General features: G+C 47.4%; 2 protein-coding genes and 1 pseudogene across 4 annotated transcripts in view; 2 read left to right on the top strand and 1 right to left on the bottom strand.

The window, feature by feature from the left end:
• SND1 (staphylococcal nuclease and tudor domain containing 1) overlaps positions 1-24,379 on the bottom strand; it is a 486,203-nt gene that overhangs the window by 63,692 nt on the left and 398,132 nt on the right. The window lies entirely within an intron of this gene.
• LOC128560044 (7-methylguanosine phosphate-specific 5'-nucleotidase-like) lies at positions 2,066-3,187 on the top strand (annotated as a pseudogene). Its single transcript, XR_008372864.1, has one exon. The product of XR_008372864.1 is annotated as a 7-methylguanosine phosphate-specific 5'-nucleotidase-like (transcript).
• Positions 9,634-24,379, top strand: part of LRRC4 (leucine rich repeat containing 4) — a 30,614-nt gene continuing 15,868 nt past the window's right edge. The window contains exons 1-2 of one of the 2 annotated variants that reach the window (XM_053553508.1): positions 9,634-9,763; positions 9,942-11,815. In XM_053553508.1, coding sequence (XP_053409483.1) covers positions 10,042-11,815 — 1,774 coding nt within the window. In that variant the 5' untranslated portion in view covers positions 9,634-9,763; positions 9,942-10,041. Of the gene's footprint in view, positions 9,764-9,941; positions 12,485-24,379 lie in introns of those variants that run through there. The other variant, XM_053553507.1, reaches the window with a different exon arrangement.

Here is a 24,379-nt window from a genome sequence, read left to right as displayed (position 1 = left end):
TATGAAGCTAAATTATAGCTTTCACCTGAAGCCTATAACCCAACTATAGCACAAGACTCTGAGGAAAGGGCCAAGGAAGGGGAAGGAAGGGGGGAGGTTATGGTGGAGGGAGGGTAATGGGTGGGGCCACACCTACGGTGAATCTTAGAATGGGTACAGGCGAAACTTACTAAAGGCAGAATACAAATGTCTATGGAGGGAGGGTAATGGGTGGGGCCACATCTATGGTGCATCTTAGAATGGGTACAGGCGATTGCACTAATGTACACAGCTATCATGTAACAATAAAAAAATAATAATTAAAAAAAGAATACAAATGTCTACATACAATAACTAAGAAAATGCCATGAAAGCTACGTTGAACAGTTTGATGAGAATATTTCACATTGTATATGAAGCCAGCACATTGTATCCCTTGTTTGCACTAATGTACATAGCTATGATTTAACAATAAAAACAAAGCATCTGTACCAGAATGTTTATTGCAGCCCAATTCATGATTGCTAAGTCATGGAAGAAGCCCAAGTGCCCATCGAACCATGAATGGACTAGCAAATTGTGGTATATGTATACCATGGAATATTATGCAGCCTTAAGGAAAGATGGAGACTTTACCTCTTTCATGGATGGAGCTGGAACATATTCTTCTTAGCAAAGTATCTTAGGAATGGAAGAAAAAGTATCCAATGTACTCAGTCCTACTATGAATACTATGAAGCTAAATTATAGCTTTCACATGAAGGCTATAACCAAACTATAGCACAAGACTATGAGGAAAGGGCCAAGGAAGGGGAAGGGAGGGGGGAGGTTATGGTGGAGGGAGGGTAATGGGTGGGGCCACACCTACGGTGCATCTTAGAATGGGTACAGGCGAAACTTACTAAAGGCAGAATAGAAATGTCTACATACAATAACTAAGAAAATGCCATGAAGGCTACGTTGAACAGTTTGATGAGAATATTTCAGATTGTATATGAAACCAGCACATTGTACCCCTTGATTGCACTAATGTACACAGGTATGATTTAACAATAAAGAAAAATAATAATAAAAAAAGGAAACAGAATCTGAAAGAAAGAGAAACAAAGTAAGAGGAGGCAGATTTCTTTTTGTTGTTGTTTTTTTGAGATAGTCTCACTATGTCTTTGGTAGGGTGCCGTGGTGTCACAGCTCACAGCAACCTCAAACTCTTGGGCTTAAGTGATTCTCTTGCCTCAGCCTCCCGAGCAGTTGGGATTACAGGCACCCACCACAATGCCTGGCTATTTTTTGGTTGCAGCTGTCACTGTTGTTTAGTAGGCCTGGGCCGGGCTCAAACCCATCAGCTTTTGGTGTATGTGGCTGGCACCCTAGTCACTGAGCTATGGATGCCGAGCCAAGGAGGCAGATTTCTTTTTTTTTGTAGAGACAGAGTCTCACTTTATGGCCCTCGGTAGAGTGCCGTGGCGTCACACAGCTCACAGCAACCTCCAACTCCTGGGCTTAAGTGATTCTCTTGCCTCAGCCTTCCGAGTAGCTGGGACTACAGGTGCCCGCCACAACGCCCGGCTATTTTTTGGTTGCAGTTCAGCCAGGGCCGGGTTTGAACCTGCCACCCTCGGTATATGGGGCCGGCGCCTTACCGACTGAGCCACTCCTTTCCAGTGGGAAGACCCAAACTGGAAAAGTCATTTCCATGGCTATATACCTCATGTGTGGCTCTTCAACCTCTCACAGCATAGATGACTGGAAGAGTCACCTATTGGCTGTCTGATGCATCATCTCTTTTCCCTTCCTTTAAAGATGCACATTGTAACATCACAATAGTTCAGAATCTGAGCTCTAGACAGAGATTGAAAGCTGGTTCTATCAATGCAGAAGTTTGAATGAGCCCCAGAGAGATAGGTGCAGAACTTGTGACTATTGCCCTATTTGTCAAAAGTCTTTACAGACATTACTAAGGATCTTGAGATGAGGAGATCATTCTGGATTATCCAGGTGGGCCCTAAATTCAATGGCAAGTGTCTTCGTATGTCATTAAAAGGAGATAGGCAGTCTTCTGCGCCACCAACTGGTTCCGAGCGACATGGCTGAAGAGCTGAGCACCCTGATGAAGGCCTCGGTCCTGATGTGGCATCCCGGGTGGGTGCAGGAGATTGTCGGTGCCCTCCACAGGGGCAGGGGAGACCAGTTACAGGTGATTTCTGATTTTGACACGACCTTAAGAATGTTTGCATATAATGGGAAGCTCCTTCTTCTCACAATATTCTGGACAACAGCAAGATCATCAGCCATGATTGTAGGAAAGAGCTCATGGAGCTCCTTCACCACTACTACCCAATTGAGATTGACCCCCACTGGACCATCAAGGAGAAGCTACCACATATGGTGGAGTGGTGGACCAAAGCACACAATCTCCTGTGTCAGCAGAAGATCCAGAAGTTTCAGATAGCCCAAGTGGTTAGAGAGTCCAGTGCAATGCTCAGGGAGGGATACAAGACATTCTTCAACACACTTTATCAGAACAACATTCCCCTTTTCATCTTCTCAGCGGGCACTGGTGATATCCTGGAAGAAATTATCCGACTGATGAAAGTATTCCGCCCCAACATCCACATCGTGTCTAACTACATGGATTTTAATGAAGATGGTTTCCTACAGGGATTTAAGGGCCAACTCATATACACATACAATAAGAACAGCTCTGTGTGTGAGAACTCCAGTTACTTCCAGCAGCTTTAGGGCAAAACCAACATCATCCTGCTTGGAGACTCCATGGGGGACCTCACTATGGCCGATGGGGTTCCAGGTGTGCAGAACATTCTGAAGATCGGCTTCCTAAATGACAAGGTGGAGGAACGGCAGGACCGCTACATGGAGTCCTATGACATTGTGCTGGAGAAAGATGAGACGCTGGATGTGGTCAACAGGCTGCTGCAACACATCCTGCACCAGGTGGAGATACAGGGCTTGTGAGGATGCAGGCTCAGGCCAGGCCCTGCAAGCCAAGATGAGGAGGGGCCACCAATTTGGTCAGCTGTTTTTCTGTGAGCACAGAGAAAAGTTTAGGGTGGCCAAGACTGGGCTCTTCCATGCCCCTCCCTCCTCCTCTCTCCTGCTGCCTTCATCACTGGAGGCTTAAGGGAGGCCCTGCCCGGCACACAAGCACCATTCCTGCTGAACTGTTGACCATGGCATGTTAGTGCTGTAAGGCTTGTCTAGTCCAGCAATTCTTTTTTTCAAAATGTTTAAACATGGAAAGCTGTTCTTCAAACAAATGTATGAGACAAATAAAAATTAAAAAACTGAAAAAACAAGAACAACAAAAAAAGGAGATAGGCAAAAGAGGAGGAGGCAGCGTGACCACGGAGGCAGAGATTGAAGTGATACAGCTATAAATCAAGAAATGTTTATAGTCACTTGAAGCTAGAGCTAGAAAGGGCAAGAGGCAAGGAATGATTCTCCCTGAAGGCCTTTGGAGGGAGAGAAGCCTTGGCACATTTTTAGCTTTTAGCCTCTAGAACCATGACAGGATAAATTTCTGTGTTTTAAACCACCAACTATGTGATGATTTGCTATTGCAGCCTCAAGAAACTAATTCATTTGCTCATTAGTTGTATGATGCTGAAAAAGCTTCTTAAATTCATCTGTAAAATGGGGAAATCCAATGATACTCACCATGCAGAAGTATTATAAGGATTAAATATGTGTAACTTAACTCAGTGCCAAATACCTATCAATGCTGCAGTAAAGGTTGCTATTAAAATCATTATTACTACTGCTATACACAGGCAATTAAAAGAGGATAAACCACAAGGGCCTAGAATGGGTTAGTTTACCGGCAAAGGCCCAGTTTTAAGATTCCTGGCTGGACCTCTTTGGTGAATATGTAGGTTGTTGTGGCTAGAAAGGGCACCAAACTATTCCAAAACAGGAGACAGTAGGGGCAGTTGGGAGATTTTCTCTATCAATCAAGCCTGGCAGCCCTCAAAGGAATTAAGCCCTGGAAACTAACCTCAAAAGAGAGGAAAAGGCCCTTCAATTCTATTGTTCTTTGCCATTCATATTAAGCATCTTGTCTTTTCTTAGCCCAGGTTTTAAAAACTGCTCTTGATGGGACCTGCAGGGAGAATGGTTTTGTGTCCACTCCGTCTGATTTCTTTAAAGAGCTGAGTCCTTGGGGGGAAAGAACAATGGATTCTGAGCATACTGAGAAGAGTGAGTAACTGAAACAGCTATCTTTACCTGAATCATGGGCTCGAAGGAATAAAATCCATTCCTTTCATGACTGTAGGTAGTAGCAGTACAGCCAGGCTCACCAAGGGACCACAGGCTAGAAAATGAACCTTCCTTTTACAATTCTGTCTTCCTCTATTAAATTGAAAGTTCATGACTAGTTGACCCTGAGAAGTATCTGCACATGTGGGTGGAGGTGAGTGAGATATGTGTGTATATATACACACAAAAGGTATTCATTACTCTGGGAAGAGTAGCTATTTCCATGCAGATGATTTCTACTACTCTTTTGTCATTACTAATTTCCAATCGATATCTTTCCTTCTCTTTGTGCCAATTTCCATACTATAGTTTTCCTTCTTGTTCCTCAAATTCCTTTTTTGTTTTTGCTCTTGTTCTGTTCCTGCCATCAACAACCTATCTGAAATGGACCCCAAAACCTGCTAGAGGCAAAATGGTACCCTGTGGAAGACGGCTCATTTCCAGCACTCGCTGTGGGGCATTATAGACATCTAGTGGCTGCTCAGGATAATGCCTCAGGTATGCATGTCAGGTTGGGGAATGGTCTAGCCCTGGACTTTACCGAAGCTCAATAACCCTGGCGGGACAGTCCTAAGTCCTCTAGATGACCATTTCTGCCACTTTCTCTTAGGAGCTTGGAGTTATTAGAAATGGCAGACAGGCTCTATTGAAGACCCATCTTTATCCCAGTGAAGCTAAGTATAGCAGCTCCTGCATATAAGACCACAGAAGGCAAGCATTTGGAACTGTCTTCAAGCCTCAGGTTTAAATGCCAATTAGCTATACACTGTCATCTTGACTGAGGGACTGAACTCAGAAAGGACAGACTCTGATCTAGTCATATGGCTCACTGTGCCTATCTTAACTTCATTAGTGACATCTGTACAATGAGAGGTTAAATCCAGATAATCGCTGTGGTCTTTTTAGCTTTAACATCCTGTATCTATGTACATTTTTGGTAGCTGGGAAAATAGTCTGATCTGGTCTCCTCTGGCACTGTGGATCTCTAGATTAAATGAGGAACGCATCTTCTCCTCAACTTTGCGGTCCATTTCCAAAGACTTGGCTATAATCCCACAGGATCAACCTTTTTACACAGAGCTATGTATCTGAGACAGGGCAGTAATCATGGACTAAGAGTTGCAAGAATCTTTCTAGTCCATTTCCTTCATTTTACAAATGAAGAAATCAAAGTTTAGAGCTATTTTAAGAATTGTCACATGTCTAATCAGTGGCAGAAAAGGGAATAGCACTCAGGTATCCCAATCGTGGGGCAGTGCCCATTCTACAATCCCAAACTGCTGACACAGGTCTTGCCCAATCACTGCTCTGTCAACTTGCTCTGGCTTTATCTAGTCTCTCTGTGTGCAACTGCTAGTGAAAACATTCTCAAGCCACTTTTTTCCTTCTCTTCCTCTTAAGTTGCTTTCTTCCCTTGTTCTTTGGTGATATCATCCCAAATCAAGGAACTAGCCACTGCTAGATGGTACTTGGGCTCCAAGATGAGAAGCTGTGGCCTCACTTTCAATTCAGAAAGGCTGTGTGCTACATTGGCCCCACAGCCTCCCTGCAGTCCAGTTGGTAGGTTCAATGGTGCTTTCCTCACCCAGCTGGCCTACAGAGGGAAAAGTAGGCCCTTACAGAGCTCCATGAAGAAGTACCAACAGCAGTCACAAATATTTGTGGTGAGACAACCTTATTACTAAGTACTGCTCTAAGCCTAGTCAGCCCACTCACCCATCTACCTCCACAGGGTGGAGGAGCAGCTTTCACTTTTTGGGTGTGGATTTGAACAGATGTGGTCTAAATGTGTCTACAACAGCAGGAAACCAGCCTAGGTAGAACCCCTCTTTTGTGTAAGAAAGGACAAATACATGCCACTGTGCTGTCCAGACCCTGGCCAGGGGTCTCCTCAGTCACTGGACGACTCTATTCAGTTGGTGCCAGCTATGATAAAGAGCAGAACCTGGCACAAGAGTTTCTGATTTTCTCTACAAATCTCAGTCAGTCTAGGTTTACATTTCCCAGTCTACGAGACTATAGTGTGCTGAGTGAAACTAAGAATAGACAGATGAGGTTTTAGACAGAACCCAGGTGGAACTAAACTCTAGTGTTGGGGTTTGACTTGCCTCCATTCTTCTCCCATTTCTTATCTTGATTAGATGTGGTATGAGAAACAAGTTTATCTTCTCAGCCCTTCTCCCAACCTCATCCTATTTCTCTCTCAGACATTCTGCTCTGAACTCTCAGTCTTCCCTTCCTCCAATGTCTACACTGCTTACTCTATGCAGAGCAGACACAGTGTATATCCTTGTTAGTGACAAAAACCCTGGACTCAGGGCTTAAAGACTGGACTGGAAGACTGACTCTGTCACTTTCTAGGTGTATGACTTTGAACAAGTTACTTGCTGCCTGAGCTAAGTGCCTTCATCTATAAAATGGGGACAAGTATCACAATTACTTCACTGGGTAAATAAAGAAGATTAAACAAGAACAAATATAAGTTCTTTGTATGATGGATAGCACACAGCAAACATCACAATAAATGACTATTGAAGTGGATGAATGAAATCTGAGTTGTAATCCCACTGAGAGAATTCTTTTGGGGAATCATTTTCATACCCAAGTTCTTTGACATCTGAGGTCTGCCAGAGTTCAAATCCACAACCACTTACTAGTAACCCTAGGCAACATATAAGCCATATAAAATGGATAATAAATAGGGTTGCTGGAAGATTAACAGTGGTACATGCAGAGTGAGGGTTCAATAAATATTAACTACTAATGTTATTATGTGACTGAAAATGCAAATTGAAAGGTCTTGGTAAAGAATGGTGAATCCAACTTGCCTATAAAGAAACTGTTTTGGGGACTTCAAGAATTCCATGCCAGGTCAGGCACCGTGGCTCATGCCTGTAGTCCTAGCACTCTGGGAGGCTGAGGAGGGTAGACTGGCTGAGCTCAGGAGTTTAACTGAGCAACAGACAATACTGAAATATGGGTGTGCTGGAATCCAGACAGCTGAGAAATCCAGGACCTCCTCATGCTTAGGCAACAGAGCAGGTGCAGGTGATGTGGCTTTAACAAGTGAGCTTGTCAGAAATCACACAAGGGGGGTAGGGAGTGAGGAGTCTGGAGGCAGCTCTTGAAAGGATATTAAACCATGGCATATTTTACTGGATCTGCTTCCCAGGGTTTAGCCACAGATTGTCACACCCCAATTCAGCAGAAAAAGAAGGGTTTTTTTTCCCCCGTGAGTTACAAAGGGCTGATCTAGACCTCTTATCCACTGGTCTGTCAAATGCTGCCGATGAAGTTCTCAGGAAGTCAAAGTAAGAGAGGGGCTGTTGAAGCTCACAGAGTAAGCTGCTTATCACCCCTCTCCGTCCCTTGCCATCATTCCCTGGGTGCAGGGGAGAGGCAAGAGTGGACATAGGGCTGCAAAGAGAAACCACCGCCTTAGCTCTATGAACGAACGGGTAGTGCTGAGTTCTGGGAGTTCACCTCAATCCTCCTACCGGCCTCGGATTTTGTCCCAGGTTGTCATTCCCCCACGCTTCTCGCACTTGGTCTTTCCTTCTACTGTTTCTCACCCCCGCAACCCCCATTAAGGAAAGTATTTAAAGTCCTAGTTGGAGCCCAGGAGGGGCAAGGAAACGTGCGGGGGAGGGGGGCAGGCAGGACTGGCATCAGTAGCGCAGCGAAGCCCCACTCTCCGTCTTCGGACTCTGAGCATCCCCGGCCGCCGCCCCCAAGTCCGAACTCCGAGTACGAGTCCGCTGCCCAGGCGGCGCGGCCAGGCGCCCCGTCAGCATTCGGCGGGAGTGAGGATGACGCGGTCCCGGCGGGCGGGACGCGGGCCAACTGCAGCGGCCCGCCGTGCCTCCTGCTGGTCGGCCCCTGAGCCCACCTCCCCAGGGCCAGAGGGTGCCGGGCGGCTGGGTGCGGGCGGGAGGGCGGGGGCCGGCGCGGCCTCTTCTGCGGCAGCCCCGTGCTCTCTCCAGCCTATCAGCGGCCACCCGGCGGCTCCCTCCAACCGGACCAAAATAACTGCGAACGCCTGCGACTTGCGCGCGGCCCTTCACTTGACGCTCACTCCAGCTTGCTCGCCCGGGCCCTCTCCCCTCGTCTCTTCTCGAGGGGGCGGGGAGGAAGCGTCTGGGGAGGGGGGTGGGGGGTGGGGGACAGGAGGAGGAGGGAGGAGGAAGGGAGGCGGACGGGCGGGTTGAGGCGCGGGGCTGCGCGGCGGGCGCGGCGCTGGAAGGCGCCGGCGTTAACCCCTCGAGGGCAGGCAGCGAAGGGGGAGCTGTGTTAATACATAAGAGCACTGCATCACGCTAATCTTCTCCCCAGAACAGTATGCGTCAGCAGTCCATTCACGTTCTGACTGAAGGACAAAAGGATGAGAGAGCAGTCTGCGTGGCTGCTGCCTGCAACACCGCGAGCCAGGCGCGAGGAGGAGACGGTGGGCGCGGAGCGCAAGGGCCCCGCTGCCGCCGCCGCTAGCCGGCGGGGACCATGTTCCTGGGCTCCGGAGCGTTTCCCGCAGCCGCGACCCCCGCTGCTCACGCCTCTGCAGCAGTCCGCGAGCGGCGCAGCCACTGAAGGCGTCAGGAGCCGGAGCCGCGAACTCGCTTCCTCCTCACAAAGCCGGAGCCGGCGGCGCGCCGGGGGCCCGGCAGCGGCGGGCGGAGACGGGCGGTTGCGCGCCTCCGGGGGCTGCGGCCGCCGCCGGACCCGCGCCCGCCCCCGGACTCCCTGAAGGCGCCGCGCGCTCCTCCGGCCAGCAGACCTGGTCTGGGCGCAGCAGCCACGCCGCGGCCCCTCAGGGGGCTGGACGGATTACCGCTCCTCGCGCCAGCAGACCGCGGACTGGAGAACTAAGCCCAGTTTTTGTGTTTTTAACCCCTCCAAGAAGAGGCGAGGAGAAAGGGGGTGTGTGTCTGGGGAGGGCGAAGGCGCCGCGAACACCTCCTCTTAACTCTCGCAGCACCGCAAGCTCACGACTGCAATCAGCTGCCACCGGCCGGGAGCAGCCGACGCCGGGAGAGAAGAGCGCAGCACAGAGCGAGCGCGGCCTGGGAGGCTTCGGGGCGCCCCCGCACCCCCCTCCGGCGGCAGCCCAGGGAGTGGGCTGGGGGCGCCGGAGACGCACTTTGGCGATGAAGCGCCTTCCCCTGTGGCTGGAGCGAGCCGGTGCTAGGGTCCAAGGACAAAGCAGGGAAGCGCTGGTGGCGCTGCTCCTCGGGTGGAGGGGGGGGCATGCACCTGCATAGCCCGCCGGGCCTTGGCTCTCCCTGGCGCGCCTCAACTCCGCGGCTTCCGCGTCTCCTGCTTCGGATTTACTAGAAGCCATTTTGTCTCCCCCACCCCTCCTTTCCCCTCCCCTCCCCTCTGCCCTCCCCGCCCCCACCACTTCCCCCTTTTGTTAATTAAAACTAAGAAGTCAGAATGGGAACGAGGTGCCTAGCTCCCGAGGAGAAGCCTTAAGGACACCACGCCAGTTCTTTCCAGCCTTCCTTCCGAGGTAGGTGACAGCGAATTGGGTGGGGATGCTTGCAGCGTGGGAGAGAAAGTCGTAGCCTTCGGAGGGCTTGCCTTGAGGGGGGCTGGGAGATGAAGGACCACTCTTTAGTTTGGCAGGCTTTTTTTCGGCCGATCTGCTCCGTCTCTCTAATCGTCCCCCTCCCCACCTCCTTCTCCAGATGGAAAGAGGAGCTCCTAGCTCACTTAAGCCGGGGTAGGGCTGGTTCTCCTTTCCGAGCCAAAATCCCAGGCGATGGTGAATTATGAACGTGCCACACCATGAAGCTCTTGTGGCAGGTAACTGTGCACCACCACACCTGGAATGCCATCCTGCTCCCGGTCGTCTACCTCACAGCTCAAGTGTGGATTCTGTGTGCAGCCATCGCTGCTGCCGCTTCAGCCGGGCCCCAGAACTGCCCCTCCGTCTGCTCGTGCAGTAACCAGTTCAGCAAGGTGGTGTGCACCCGGCGGGGCCTGTCCGAGGTCCCGCAGGGTATCCCCTCCAACACCCGGTACCTCAACCTCATGGAAAACAACATCCAGATGATCCAGGCTGACACCTTCCGCCACCTCCACCACCTGGAGGTCCTGCAATTGGGCAGGAACTCCATCCGACAGATAGAGGTGGGGGCCTTCAATGGCCTGGCCAGCCTCAACACCCTGGAGCTGTTTGACAACTGGCTGACAGTCATCCCCAGTGGGGCCTTTGAATACCTGTCCAAGCTTCGGGAGCTCTGGCTTCGCAATAACCCCATAGAAAGCATCCCTTCTTACGCCTTCAACCGGGTGCCCTCCCTTATGCGCCTGGACCTGGGGGAGCTCAAGAAGCTGGAGTATATCTCTGAGGGGGCTTTTGAGGGGCTGTTCAACCTCAAGTACCTGAACTTGGGCATGTGCAACATTAAAGATATGCCCAATCTCACCCCCCTGGTGGGGCTAGAAGAGCTGGAGATGTCAGGGAATCATTTCCCTGAGATCAGGCCTGGCTCTTTCCATGGCCTAAGCTCTCTCAAGAAGTTGTGGGTCATGAACTCACAGGTCAGCCTGATTGAGCGGAATGCTTTTGATGGGCTAGCCTCACTTGTGGAACTCAACTTGGCCCACAATAATCTCTCTTCTTTGCCCCATGACCTCTTTACCCCTTTGAGGTACCTGGTGGAATTGCACCTACACCACAATCCTTGGAACTGTGATTGTGACATTCTGTGGCTAGCCTGGTGGCTTCGAGAGTATATACCGACCAATTCCACCTGCTGTGGCCGCTGTCATGCTCCCATGCACATGCGAGGCCGCTACTTGGTGGAGGTGGACCAGGCCTCCTTCCAGTGTTCTGCCCCTTTCATCATGGACGCACCTCGAGACCTCAATATTTCCGAGGGTCGGATAGCGGAACTTAAGTGTCGGACTCCCCCCATGTCCTCTGTGAAGTGGATGCTGCCCAATGGGACAGTGCTCAGCCACGCTTCCCGACACCCACGGATCTCTGTCCTCAATGACGGCACCTTGAACTTTTCCCATGTGCTGCTATCAGATACTGGGGTGTACACATGCATGGTGACCAATGTGGCAGGAAACTCCAATGCTTCGGCCTACCTCAATGTGAGCACGGCTGAGCTCAACACCTCCAACTACAGCTTCTTCACCACGGTAACGGTGGAGACCACGGAGATCTCGCCTGAGGACACAACACGAAAGTACAAGCCTGTTCCTACCACATCCACTGGTTACCAGCCGGCATATACCACCTCTACCACGGTGCTCATTCAGACCACCCGTGTGCCCAAGCAGGTGGCAGTCCCCGCGACAGACACGACTGATAAGATGCAGACCAGCCTGGATGAAGTTATGAAGACCACCAAGATCATCATTGGCTGCTTTGTGGCAGTGACTCTACTAGCTGCCGCCATGTTGATTGTCTTCTATAAACTTCGCAAACGGCACCAGCAGCGGAGTACAGTCACAGCCGCCCGGACAGTAGAGATTATTCAGGTGGATGAAGACATCCCAGCGGCAGCATCTGCAGCAGCAACAGCAGCTCCATCCGGTGTATCAGGTGAGGGGGCAGTAGTGCTGCCCACAATTCATGACCATATTAACTACAACACCTACAAACCAGCACATGGGGCCCACTGGACAGAAAACAGCCTGGGGAACTCTCTGCACCCCACAGTCACCACTATCTCTGAACCTTATATAATTCAGACCCATACCAAGGACAAGGTACAGGAAACTCAAATATGACTCCCCTCCCCCCAAAAACTTATAAGATGCAATAGAATGCACAAAAAAAGAGACAGCAACTTTTGTACAGAGTGGGGAGAGACTTTTTCTTGTATATGCTTATATATTAAATCTATGGGCTGGTAAAAAAAACAGATTATATTAAAATTTAAAAACAAAAAATTAAAACAAAACTATTTTCTAACTTGTAAGTTCTATTTAAAGGGGGGGGGGAGGGGAAATACTGGGAATGTTGTGGGTAATAAGCAACTTGCTATGCTGCCAGAAGGGATATCTGGTATAAGGTTGAAACTGCTAAGATAAAACAAACTAAAACAACAAATATCCCTAAAAGAGGTAGAATGTGGGCTGCTGAGGAAGTAGGAGGGATAGACTGAATCTGTCATTTTTTTAGATGACGATGCTTCATAGGATACAGGAATACCCATTTCTACAGACATCTTTCTTAAACTGAGAGCTGTCTTTGCAGTTTTATCTTATTTAAAAAAACAAAAACAAACAAAAAAAAAGCATCATGAATTTGTACTGTGCCAAATGTTAGAGGCAATAATTTTTTTCTTTAGAAGCCAAGGGGAGGATAGATCTGCAAATGTATTTTAAACAGGAAAACCACCAAAATTCAAATCAACCTGTTAAGGGGCTGAGTCTTTGACCATGTGCACAAGTCATTGGGACATGCATGTGCCTTGCCTGACACAGTGCTTCAGGAAGGAGAAGAGAAGGAAGAGAGCTGGCGTAGCTCTCGTGTAATGCTTTCACACTGCACCAGATTCCCGCAGTTGGGTTTAACCTACTCTGCAAGGCATGTGTCTGATCAGGGTTTCCCATAAAAAAGAGGAGGTCCCTGAAGGGGGTGCGGCAATGGGGAGTGGGGGTGGGAAGAGAGGGCAGAAGCTGAGAGAATGTACTCACAGGAGGCCACAAATTAGCTTTGTGCCATGTCCACCTGTTGTTCCTGGTATCTGACAAATGATTGTAGATGATGGCATTTTATGATTTTTTAAAAAGGTTTTGTTTTAAGGTGGAGATCAAGGAAAGACTGGGAGTGGGGAACCTGGGGGAGTGGAAGCTTTTCTCATGCTTGTGATTTGGTGACTACAGTAAGTGCTGATTCATTAGGGATTATTACAGCTGATGTCAACTGGTTGTGGTGATGGGGTGGGGGTAGAGAAGAGGAGAGACAAAAAGGGCACAGGCTTATTTAAAGTATCCAACTAGTATGGGTCACAAAAAAATGATGTGAGATCCACAGTTACAGGAGACACACATGCACACATGAGTGAGTTCTGCATGGAGTCCTGCTGAAAAGAGCACTCTGAGGGGAAGCTTCCCTCCCCCAGGCCCACCTCAGGAGGAGGTGGGAGAGAAGGGGTGGCGTGGGTGGGGAAGGCAGAGATCTCTGTTATTCCGGTCCACTTAATGATGTAACTTCAATTATTATTTTAGCTTTAAAAGAAAATAAGGGGGTCAGATTTGAAAGGGGGTGGTATGGGTGGGGGGAATTGCCAACAAAAGAACACTGATTGTAATGTGAGAAAAGTGTATTTTTGTATTTTAATAAATACTGTTCAATTTTTAATTCAGTGTCCCAAAAGGGTTAAATTGAGTAAGACCCTGAACCTATAGATTCTTATGAGCATCAACCAAGTCATTTCTATTTAAAGAAAAAAGGGGGGGAGGGGAGGGGAGAAGTACAATGGTGGGGAGACAAATGTTATTTTTTATTAAGTGTGGGAAAATGCTAAAGTTGTCAACAACCTTTCCTTAGCTCAAATAAAAGCACCCCAATTCTAGTGCACCTTCCACAAGCTAATTGTGTTAGTCCCTGGCTTTGTTGGGGGTACAACCAAATTACCAATGCCCTGGAAAAGCAGGGGAAATGGGTCAGCCTCAGCTCCTGGGAATGGGCCAAAAGTTAAATGCCACCTCAGCGGAAGCTAGTCAGGCAGCAACAGCTCTACCCAAGGACCCTGGGGGATCTGGATTTAAGAGATCTGCAATAATGCAGTTTGTCTTAAATTTCCCACAGACAGTATTTTTTGTTCTCTGGGTGTTAAATAGTCAAACATGTCTTGATGGTGGGTGTCTAATCTCCTGAAGCTTACTGAGTAACGATGTCTGGAGAGGCTACATGAACTAGGACCTTGTGTTTCTTCAGTGCTAATATTGGTACTAATGCAGGGAATCGGGACTGAGTGGGAACTCTCTGGCATTGAGGAGGAAAAGAGAGAAAGGCAGCACTTTGCAGCAGTTGGCTAAGAAAGGGCCAATTCTTAATCCTCTTGGGTACAAAGATCGTTTCTGGGTATCAGTGTTAGTGGCAGCATATATGCTTAGGTACACACTTATAAACTGCCACTCATTTTTCTAGGCACCAAACATAATGTTCCCTCTGCCTCTCCTTTACCAGCATATATCCTTAGGAAAAGGAAAGAAAACAGCAAAGCAAAGGGTGGAACTTGGCTAGGACCAGTTGAAAAAGCAAGAAATTATTCTCTTTCCTAATGCCACAAACTCAGGCTGTTTAAAACACTTTACTGGGTATGCATTCAGAAGCAATTGTGGAGGAAGTTGCTGCTTCAGACATAATGGATGGGGAGCCTGTTTCCTAACACTCCCCCCACCCTTTTTTTGGAGATAGAGTCTCACTTTGTTGCCCCCAGTAGAGTGCTGTAGTGTCATAGCTCACAGCAACCTCTAACTCCTAGACTTAAACGATTTTCTTGCCTCAGCCTAGCTGGGACTACAGGCACCTACCACAATGCCTGGCTATTTTTAGAGATGGGGTCTCACTCTAGCTCAGGGTGGTCTCGAACTCGTGAGCTCAGGCGATCCACCCACCTCGGCCTCCCAAAATGCTGGGATTAGACGTGAGTCACTGTGCCTGGCCACCTCTTTTTTTGGGGGATAGCTATTTAGGCAGAAGCTAGTCAGGCAACAACAGCTTTACCCAAGAACCCTGGTGGATCTGGATTTAAGTGCAGTAACTATGCAGTGACTAAGGGTCTATGGCTAATGGTCTGAGGGGAAAGGTAGAAAAACAGGCCTACAACAATCTGTGGAAGAGTCTAAGAACAAACGTATTTGTTTTGAGGAAGAGCATATTCAGATTTTAGAATCAGTGTGAGTAGTACTTTCTAAATGGAATCTTAAAGGAAGTTGGAGACTAAGAATATGGATCCTAAGTGTAAGCATCCTTGGAGCTGCAAGTATAACTTCCTGTCCCCAGTGGGTTAACCCTCCGATCTGGGCACCGTTTCAGGCCTTCAGAGCAGTAAGCTTCCTTTGCCATAACATTGAGTATATTCTCTGGAGCAGGCACCTGGGACAGCTCTTCAGAGAGGAGTCCTATGAGCACCAAAAGAACAGCCATTAATGCTTTGTTAGTGACTCATCCTCAGGCCTGGCCCAGGTTTGTTACCTGGGAATGGAACATGAGTTGGTAGCTCTTCAGAGGGGTAGTTATAGTAACACATTAGAGGTAAAGACTGTTGCAGAATATATGGAATTAAAGAATTTTTCTTAGAACTGAAGGCTGTAAAAAATCATTTAGACCAATCCTTTCACATTTTTGGTTAAGGAAACTGAGCCCTAGGGAAACTGAAAGATATATCAAAGGTTACATTACTAGGTAGTGGAAGAGGTGAGACTAAAATCCAGAACTCTTGACGTGCAAGTCAATGTGCTCAGGCTCTTACGATCAAGAAAGTATTTCTTTCCCTGCCAATATGCAGTTAAAATGGGACCTGCCTGCAGATACTTCTGTGTTCTTTTCTTCCCTTATAGCTGTTTAATTTCCTTCAGAATTGGTTCCACTGCCCTCCAGGGCCTGACCAACATTCTGAACACAGGGGCTGCACAGTTGGCCCAGGGGCAACATGCGCTAAGGGGTTAGAATTTCAGGATTGTATATAACAGCTACCTGATTCTTAGGCCCAATAGTAATCAGAAACTGTAGGGTCCCACAGAGGATGACAACTACAGGGGAAAGGGTAAATTAGGTAAAGATGGAGTGTTCATAGTAAGAAAGGTAGCTTGGCCTCCTCCCAACCTTTGACTTAGAAGCTTTGCGGAGTAGAGACCTGACAGAAATCTTCAAGTACCTCCCAGAAAAGTTCTCCTTACTAGAGTGGTTTTTGCTTATTTGGCTCAACAGAGAATACTGGAGGCCTCCTTAACACCCCCATTCCTGTATCTACCCTAGCTCTAACTTTTTAAGTGCCAGGCTGTAGCTATCACTTCCACGATCTGCTCTAGGGCTTGTTAACACCTTTCAGTGTAATGCTGCATTCCATTACCAATGAAGGTAAAGGTAGACAGCTAGTTTCTACGCCTGGAGACAGTAGCTTTATCATGGCTATTTAACATGTATTGAGGCCAGCAACTTGCTGGGTGTTGGATGGAACAATGCAAGACAATTCCTATTGTTGGGTAAGAGGGCCAGAGTCTGTGGTCTCAGTGCTAATGGAGGGGGGTGATGAGAAAAAAAGGGAGAGACGGGGAGAGAGAGAAGGCTGGGTAGACCTTACTCACTCTAGGGTTCTACCTCAGGGGGTCACACCCCACAATTAAGGCTCTACCGTATCACTGCAACAAAGCAGCAGGGGCTTAAAATTAGAAAAAGGAAAGAGAGAACATTTATATCCAAACATATGTCTGATTTTATCTCCTCTGCTAGCACTCGGCAGCACTCTATGCCATCGACTAATGCAGGCACTCACTGTTCATGCCATTTCTAAATCTTGCCTCAGCTAAACTGCAAGGCAGCTTTTGGTTCAGAGCAACTCTCTTGGTCTCCATCCATTCAGAAAGCACCCTTTTCCCTACAGGGGGAAGAATGGTTTGGACAGTGGATTAACATTTATCATCTTTGCTTCAAATTAAAATGAAGTAAATTACTTCTTGGAGCAGAGATAAGGGCTTCAGGAACAAGATCAGTAAAACACGCACATGCATGCTCACCCACATAGAACAATATAGCATAGTGTTTGAAAGCACAGATTCTGGAACTTGTCTTCCTGGGTTGAATCATAGGTTCCATCACTTACTAGCAGAGTGACTTTGGGCAAATAAGTGCCCAAGGCACTTGGTCCAGGAATGGATTACCTTTTCTTATGGTAAACCAGAAGAAAGTAAAGGTGCTGGTAATATTATACAAGCTCAGCACAGGGACAAGAAATATCTTTCTCGGAAGCCTTGGTCCTTTATTAACAAGGCAAGCTTCCTAGAGTCTTTTCCACCTATCCCTGTTTCTCTGTCAGGGTGCAGTCAAAGCAATATTATTAAGAAGGTCAATGATAAAATCATCCCTGACCACAGAGTGTCACCAGGACTGGCAGTGGAGAGGGAGGAGGCATGCGGAGGGAGAAGGTAGCACAGAGAGGGCTTCCAGTTAGTACTAGAGAGCATGGAGAAAAGAAAGGCAGTAAAAAAGCACCATAATTTGAGCAAGTGAGAAAAGAATGGAGCTATATGACAGATACACAGGCAAAGGGTCTGCAATGCAGTTAAGGAGGAAAGCCAAGGAGATTCTTCTGTCTGAGCAAGTGGGAGGCTGGCTAGACCCTGGATGGGGGAGGACTTCTAGTGGGAAATTTCATGTTGCGAAACAGAGGAGAAAAAAAGCAGAAAGATCAACTTTTCCAAGAGAGGTGAAGAAAGAAAGATGCTTCGATTTCCTAATGAGAGGCTAGAATTAGATTTTAGGATGATCATAGGTTTTATCTTCTAGTACATGCTAGCTCTGCTGTCAGTACCTGGGCCAAACCCCCTACCCACAATAGTCCTCTCCTACCCTGAGGTTGTCCACTGCTTGGGGAAGCAACCAGCCTTCAGGGCTGTAATCTAATCTGGACCCAGACAGGCTCCCTCAGTGATCTGTTCTGACCCTATTCCCTCATTTCTATTAAGGCTTATTCATAGGGGGGAGAGGAGAAGATGCAACTCTCTGTCCACAAAAGGAGTATTATTCCAGAGAGAGAATGTTATATAAATCATGTTTTCCAATAAAAATAATGATGACTATGAGTTCAGTGCACATAGACCCTTCTAGTGAGTCAGACAGATTAGGACTAGGCCTGTGGGGATATCCCTGGGAGAAAATATCTTGTCAAAGGAAGTTAGCATTTGGGGAGGATAGAGTGATTTTCTCTAGCTTATCCCATTAATAAGAGTTTTGAACCTTTAGTAGTAAAGCACTGAGATGAGAGGCTACTCTAATGCTAGGTGTGAGGGCTAGATGGACCAAAGTAGCACTTAACCCTTCAGGTTCATTTATCCTGTATATCCAGGAATAATACTAGAGCCAACTACTCAAGTTTAGAGTGGTTACAGAATGCCAAAGCAATAGCCTTTGATCCACTATTTCTTTTATAACTACCCATTTTCTTATATTCCCACTAATAAAAAACATCCTCCAATTAATTATCATTTCAGGTTTTCCTTTTTTTTTTTGAAACAGAGTCTTACTTTGTCACCCTTGGTAGAGTGCTGTAGTGTCACAGCTCACAGCAATCTCAAACTCCTGGGCTCAAGGGATTTTCTTGCTTCAGCCTCCCAAGTAGTTGGGACTACAGGTGCCTGCCACAACGCCTGGCTAGTTTTAGAGAGGAGGTCTTGTTCTGGCTCAGGCTGGTCTCAAATTTATGAACTCAGGCAATCCACCCGCCTCATCATCTCAGAATGCTAGGATTATAGGCATGAGCCACTGTGCTTGGCCCCATGTTTTCTTTTCTTTTTTGTTTTTTGAGTGAGAGTCTCACTATATCGCCCTGGGTAGAGTGCTGTGGCATCATAGCACACAGCAACCTCAAACTCTTAGGTTTGAGTAATCCTCTTGCCTCAGCCTCTTGAGTAGCTGAGACTACAGGTGCCTGCCACAACACCAGGCTAGTTTTTCTATTTTTAGTAGAGATGGGATCTTGCTTTGCTCAGGCTGGTCTTGAACTCTTGAGCTCAAGCAAACCATCTGCTGCGGCCTCCCAGAGTGCTGGGATTACAGGCGTGAGCTACTGTGCCTGGCCCATTTTAGGTTTTCTTTCCCATAAACCCCATTTGAGTACATTCATCTGCCATGACAGGACCTAGGAAATCCTATATGATCTGTTTTGAAGAATGATAGCTTTCTTCTAATAGTTCTCATGATATTTCCTCTCCAAGGCAACGCCTTAATCTGTAGTCTCTCTTATAGTTCCTTTAAGGTCTCAACCCTGGTTTCTCTGCATCTCTAAGCTAGGGCTGATTTAGTTACTAGATAAGTCATTCTACCTGCTCAGTAAGTCAGCAAGGATAACTGAGAGGAGCTTTCACACACCGTTTCCTGTACAAAGTTTGGTTTCCTGGCCTCGAGCTATTTCTGCCCTGTCTTCAAGTCTTCCTCCCTTCACCTGCCCACTCATCCAGCTTCATTAAGATCATTTAGATAGCTTTGCCCATCGTAGGAGAACTGGAAGAGTTATTGGCAGCTCTCTGCAGAAGCAGTTCCAATCATGAACCAAGTACCAGTTCCCTGGATTGTGCAGATTTGTCTGGAGGAATGCTCAGTGCATCCTACACAATAGGGCCAGAAACAGAGCTCAGGCCACAGATACTAACAACCTGTTCCTGCAGCCTGCCAGCCACAGTGGTTATAAGTTATAATCTACTACCATTGCAAGAAGACTTAATTTTTGGACTTAAAGTAAGTTGGATAATACTTTATCCTATTAGTGTCTGCCTGTGTGAACTGACAATGGCTTCCTTCTGACATGACAGCATATTCTTCCAATTCATCTCTTTAAGGCTGGGCAGGGGTGAGGCTAGAATAAGAAAGGAGGGAGGAAAAGAAAAGCCTAAGGAAGACACTACTAAAGAAACCGGGGAAAGGGAAGACAATTTCCATTAGAAATGATGAGAGGGCCAGCTACTTGGGAGGCTGAGGCAAAGGTATCGCCTAAGCCCAAGAGCTGGAGGTTGCTGTGAGCTGTGATGCCATGGCACTCTACCAAGGGCAACAAGGTGAGACTCTGTCTCTAAAAAAAAAAAAAAAGAAAATGATGAGAGGGGCCTCAGAAAGACAAGATGGAGCTATTTCAAAGCACGTTTGCATTTCATTTTATTTCTCTCATGAAGAAAGTTATTACAAGCACTGGGGGTGTTGTGTGCATGTGTGACAGAAGAAATACTCTGAAACCACAGAGAAGGATGGATACAAGAATAAGGCACTGGCCTCTGCTGTGTTCTGTGCATTTCAGTCCATTGTGCCTTCTGGGTAGCTTTCCCTTTCCTTACTTCCGCTTCCTCCTTCCTGTCTAAATCCACTTCTGCTCTGATTAGTGGTACCTCGTCAGAGAAGGCATCTTCACTTCATGGGTGTGGCACTGAGATGGAATGTTTATGGTTTCTAAATTCTGAGATGTGGAGTCAGTGAACAGAACTTTTAAGTTAATTCAGAAAATCTAGTTGAGCCCCCTCTTTTTTTTCCTGATACAGAGTCTCACTTTGTCACCCCTGGTAGACTGCTGTTGTATAACAGCTCACAGTAACCTCAAACTCTTGGGCTTAAGTGATTCTCTAGCCCCAGCCTCCCAAGTATCTGGGACTATAGGTGCCCACCACAATGCTTCGTTATTATTTTTTTTTTTTTAGAGACAAAATCTCGCTCTGGCTTAGGCTGGTCTTGAACCTGTGAGCTCAGATAGTCCACCTGTCTCTGCTTCCCAGAGTGCTAGGATTACAGGTATGAGCCGCTGTGCCCGGCAGAACCCCCTCATTTTTTTTTTTTTTTGTCTTTATTATCAAAGTTTATTGTTAGGGTCAGTTCCTGTCTACTAGGGAGTACAACTACGTCTCAATATGTGCTAGAACCCCCTCATTTTATCATGAGAGAAATAAAGCCCAGGGAAGTGTGACTGGCCCAGTGTCACACAACTGGTGATACAGAAACCAGATCTCTGGTCCCTCCCTGAGTTCTCATCCCAATACTATCACTGAGCACCACCAGCAAGGCCACCTGACCATCACCTTCAGGGGGGACCATTTATAGAAATGGCAAAGCAATTAGTGTCCCCAGGAATTTGCAATTCAGTGTAATCCCTTAGTTCCCCTCCAAGAGAAAGGAAGGCCTTTCTGCCCAGCACTTTATTATGCTTAATGCTTGAGACAGGTAGTGCCCACTCATGATTCATTGGAACAGCTAGGGCTGAGAAATCAGACAACTTTTCCTTTCTCTTCAACTACTAGTATCGCAGGGCATGTGGGTTCTGATGGCAGCCCAAAGAGCTAATAAATAAAAAATGGCATTTGTTGCTTATATCGGCTTCCACTTCTCCCTACAAGAGTGGAGGGTAGTTAGGTAAAGAACATCTATTCCCATGCAGGAAAGGCTTGCAGAAGCTAAATTACATTAGAGGTCCGTTCAAGGTTAAGAAGACCACTAGTGAAGCAGAGAAGTCTGGAGTCCTGCTTTACTTCCCTTGTCTTCCCTGGTATTGTGTAATCAAAGACTCTCTCAGAGAGAAAGCTTAGCCCAGGCTGTCTAAGGAGCCCACTCTGAAATAGGGGTCTAAGAAACTAGTAAATTGTCTCCTCTTCCTCTGTCTGAACAAAGCCTCTCTTGGGAATTGGAGTGGCCCTGGCTATAATTTTATCACATACATTTAATTAGAATTTGTCTCCTTCATGATGGTTTCAAATGAAATCCCTGTAGAAACATTCTAAAAGAACAGTCACTTTCCGCCAAGGATCTCTTTTAACCAAGTTAATTTAGCAGAAATTTGCCGTCTTGCATTGGGTGGAGTTACCTCCCTTTTCAACTTCAAAGCAGAGAAGCAAAGGGAGGTGGAGAATGCAGAGAAATAAAGAGGAGGGCGGGGGGCTTCAAGCAAATGAGTTTCCATCTATTAAGGAGCAGTAATTTCTGCTAGCTCCCCTAGAGACCGGTCCCCTCCAATAATGGCCTGACTCTAATGATTCCCACTCCTAAGCAACAGCCTGTGTTATGCTGGTGCTGAGACAAACTGTGCCAGAGAAATTCCCTTTCTCTCAGAGGTGCTGCTGTCATTACGCAGGAGAGATTAGCCAGCCAGGAGAATGTGCTCTTAGAGGGGAGAGAGAGAGAGAACCAAAGAGAATACACTTCTCTAGCAGGCTTGGTATAGCTTACCCAGGACAGCAAAGCCTGAGGGGTTAAGAATGTGCATATTCTGTGAACAAGGGGCTGACAATAAGAGGAAGAAAAAGCCTTGCTGGGTGCCTCCTGATGAGTAGATGAACTCAATGCAAAACAAGCACAGGCTGGCTGGGAGACAGGAGCAGGTCTCTGTGGTATGCAGTATGGCTGTGGGTTAAATTCAGGCATAAATAACAAAACTGATGAGCATCTGAAATAAGAAACATAGCAGTAAGTTCACTGGAAGTAAGGACGGGGGAATTGATTCCAGGTCCCTAAATGTCAGTCATTTGCAGGGCAAAGTACAAGGTTATGGTCTAATAATTCTGAAATTAGGGCTGTGGCTGTTACTGAGGCTGTAATATCAGGTGTGTGTGTGTGTGTGGTGTTTCATTCTGTTTTCTCCATCCTAAATATACTGAAATTTGTGGTTAAAGCTAAAACTGTGGCTTTAGTTATTGCTGAACTTGCTGCCAGCAGATCTAGAGTAGGGGGTAGGGAGTCCACTTATTTTGCCTCCTGGGGTTTCCCAGTGATGGAGACAGACTGCTTCCAGAGGTTGCCTTGCCAGATGTGCCAGCAGACTGCCTGGCCGGACAGCCTGCAGTGCAGACAGATGCTCTGGGCCATACTCAGGATGGTGAGACCCTTTATGGTACTATGGCTTGGCTCTGGGGCAGCGCCAGAGCGGCAGGGTAATGTTCCTCAGCCAGATTCATTTCCCCCCAAACCTCTTCGAATATGTGGGCCATGGAGGGAGGCAAATGTAATTAAATTACTGTGTCATGAACTGCCCTTCCTGGGCAAGGGCTAAAAATGGGCTCATGCTGACATGCAAGCTCATCTGTGTACACAGAGCATGAGTTTTCATTGTGCTGGGCTCTCAGCAGCGGGGTGAGGTTGGCAATATCCACAGCTGGCCCCAGTGAGCTGGCCCCTTTGCTGGAGCAAGGCAGAGTCAACAATAATCCAACCCCGGCACCATACAGCTCCGATGACCTTTTCTACTTAAAAGATGACTGAGCTGCACTCCCCCTTCCTACATCAATCTGTTTCTCCTCAAACGCCTTTCTTGCTGACACCCAGGACCCTCCCATAAGGTGGTGTCCTAAGAGAAGAAGGAACTAAGCTGCAGTGAGGTGTGATTCAGAAGGGTGCATGGGCAGGGTTTGTTTAGCTTGGCAGGAAATGGAGGGGTCCCCCGGGTGATTCTCCAGAGTGCTACTTTAGTAGTTCCCCACTGGCAATGCCAAGGATGGATAGAGAACCCCTGTCAGGTGCCAGAGTACAGCAGGAAAGCTGCTTCTCCCTCATACCCTGCATGGATGCCACAGTACATACAGGACCTGACCAACAAACTGTGGTGAGGAAGGTCAGGATCTATTAGAAGCATTTAACATGTGGAAATCAGCAACGAAAAGAAAAAAAGGTTGCTTTACTGAACCTGCCACCTCCAATGCCACCTCCAACTTCTCTCCTGGAAGTTCAAGTCTTGCTGCTTCAGCCAACAAAATATCACAAGGATAAAGATTTTGCTCTGAAGGAGTGCTGCTGGAGCTGTAAGAGGTCTTTCCCTGCTGGGAAACGGTCTCAGATGGGATCAGGTGTCTATAGAAGGTAGCAGACACTGAGAGCCACTGAGGGTTTTCTGTTTGGAACAGAGACTGGGGAAGAGTTGGCTGGGCAGTGTTTTCCTGACTTGGCCCCCAGACAGAACAGAGCCGCTTCTCTGTCCAGAACTTCAGTGGACGCCACACAAGCAGCCTAAGAAGTAACCTTGTTATGGGACAATGGGAAAAATCTTCATGGGTGATTAGTAGTTGTACTTATACAGCCCCTGACATCCAGGGCAGCAGTGAAGGTAGCTCTAAGGGCCATGGCAGCCTTCTGTAGGTCCCTGTCTATGCAGGTTTGCAGGCAATGCCCTGGGAGAATGGGGGTAGAACTGAGCTGTTTCCTTGGCACTGTGCTGAGGAGCTCCAGGGCAGTGCTCCAACATGATGGGTGTGTGTGTGTGTGTGTGTGTGTGTGTGAGGGGGGTGGTGTATCTGCTATATGTTGTTGCTGGCTAATGTTTTTGGTTATCAATCTGATCGTTATTAATAGGACTAAAACAGATATTGTCAATTCAGGTCCTTGGGACTAGACCCCAAGAACCTGAATTGTGTCTACAGATCACTCAGTCTAGCACTTCCAAATGACTAGAATTTCTAGATCAAAAGCAAACAG

The sequence above is a fragment of the Nycticebus coucang genome, chromosome 11 (assembly GCF_027406575.1).
Source record: "Nycticebus coucang isolate mNycCou1 chromosome 11, mNycCou1.pri, whole genome shotgun sequence".
Lineage (NCBI taxonomy): Eukaryota > Metazoa > Chordata > Mammalia > Primates > Lorisidae > Nycticebus > Nycticebus coucang.
The sequence above is the reverse complement of the archived record's forward strand: the minus strand, read 5'-3'. Positions and strand labels throughout refer to the sequence as shown.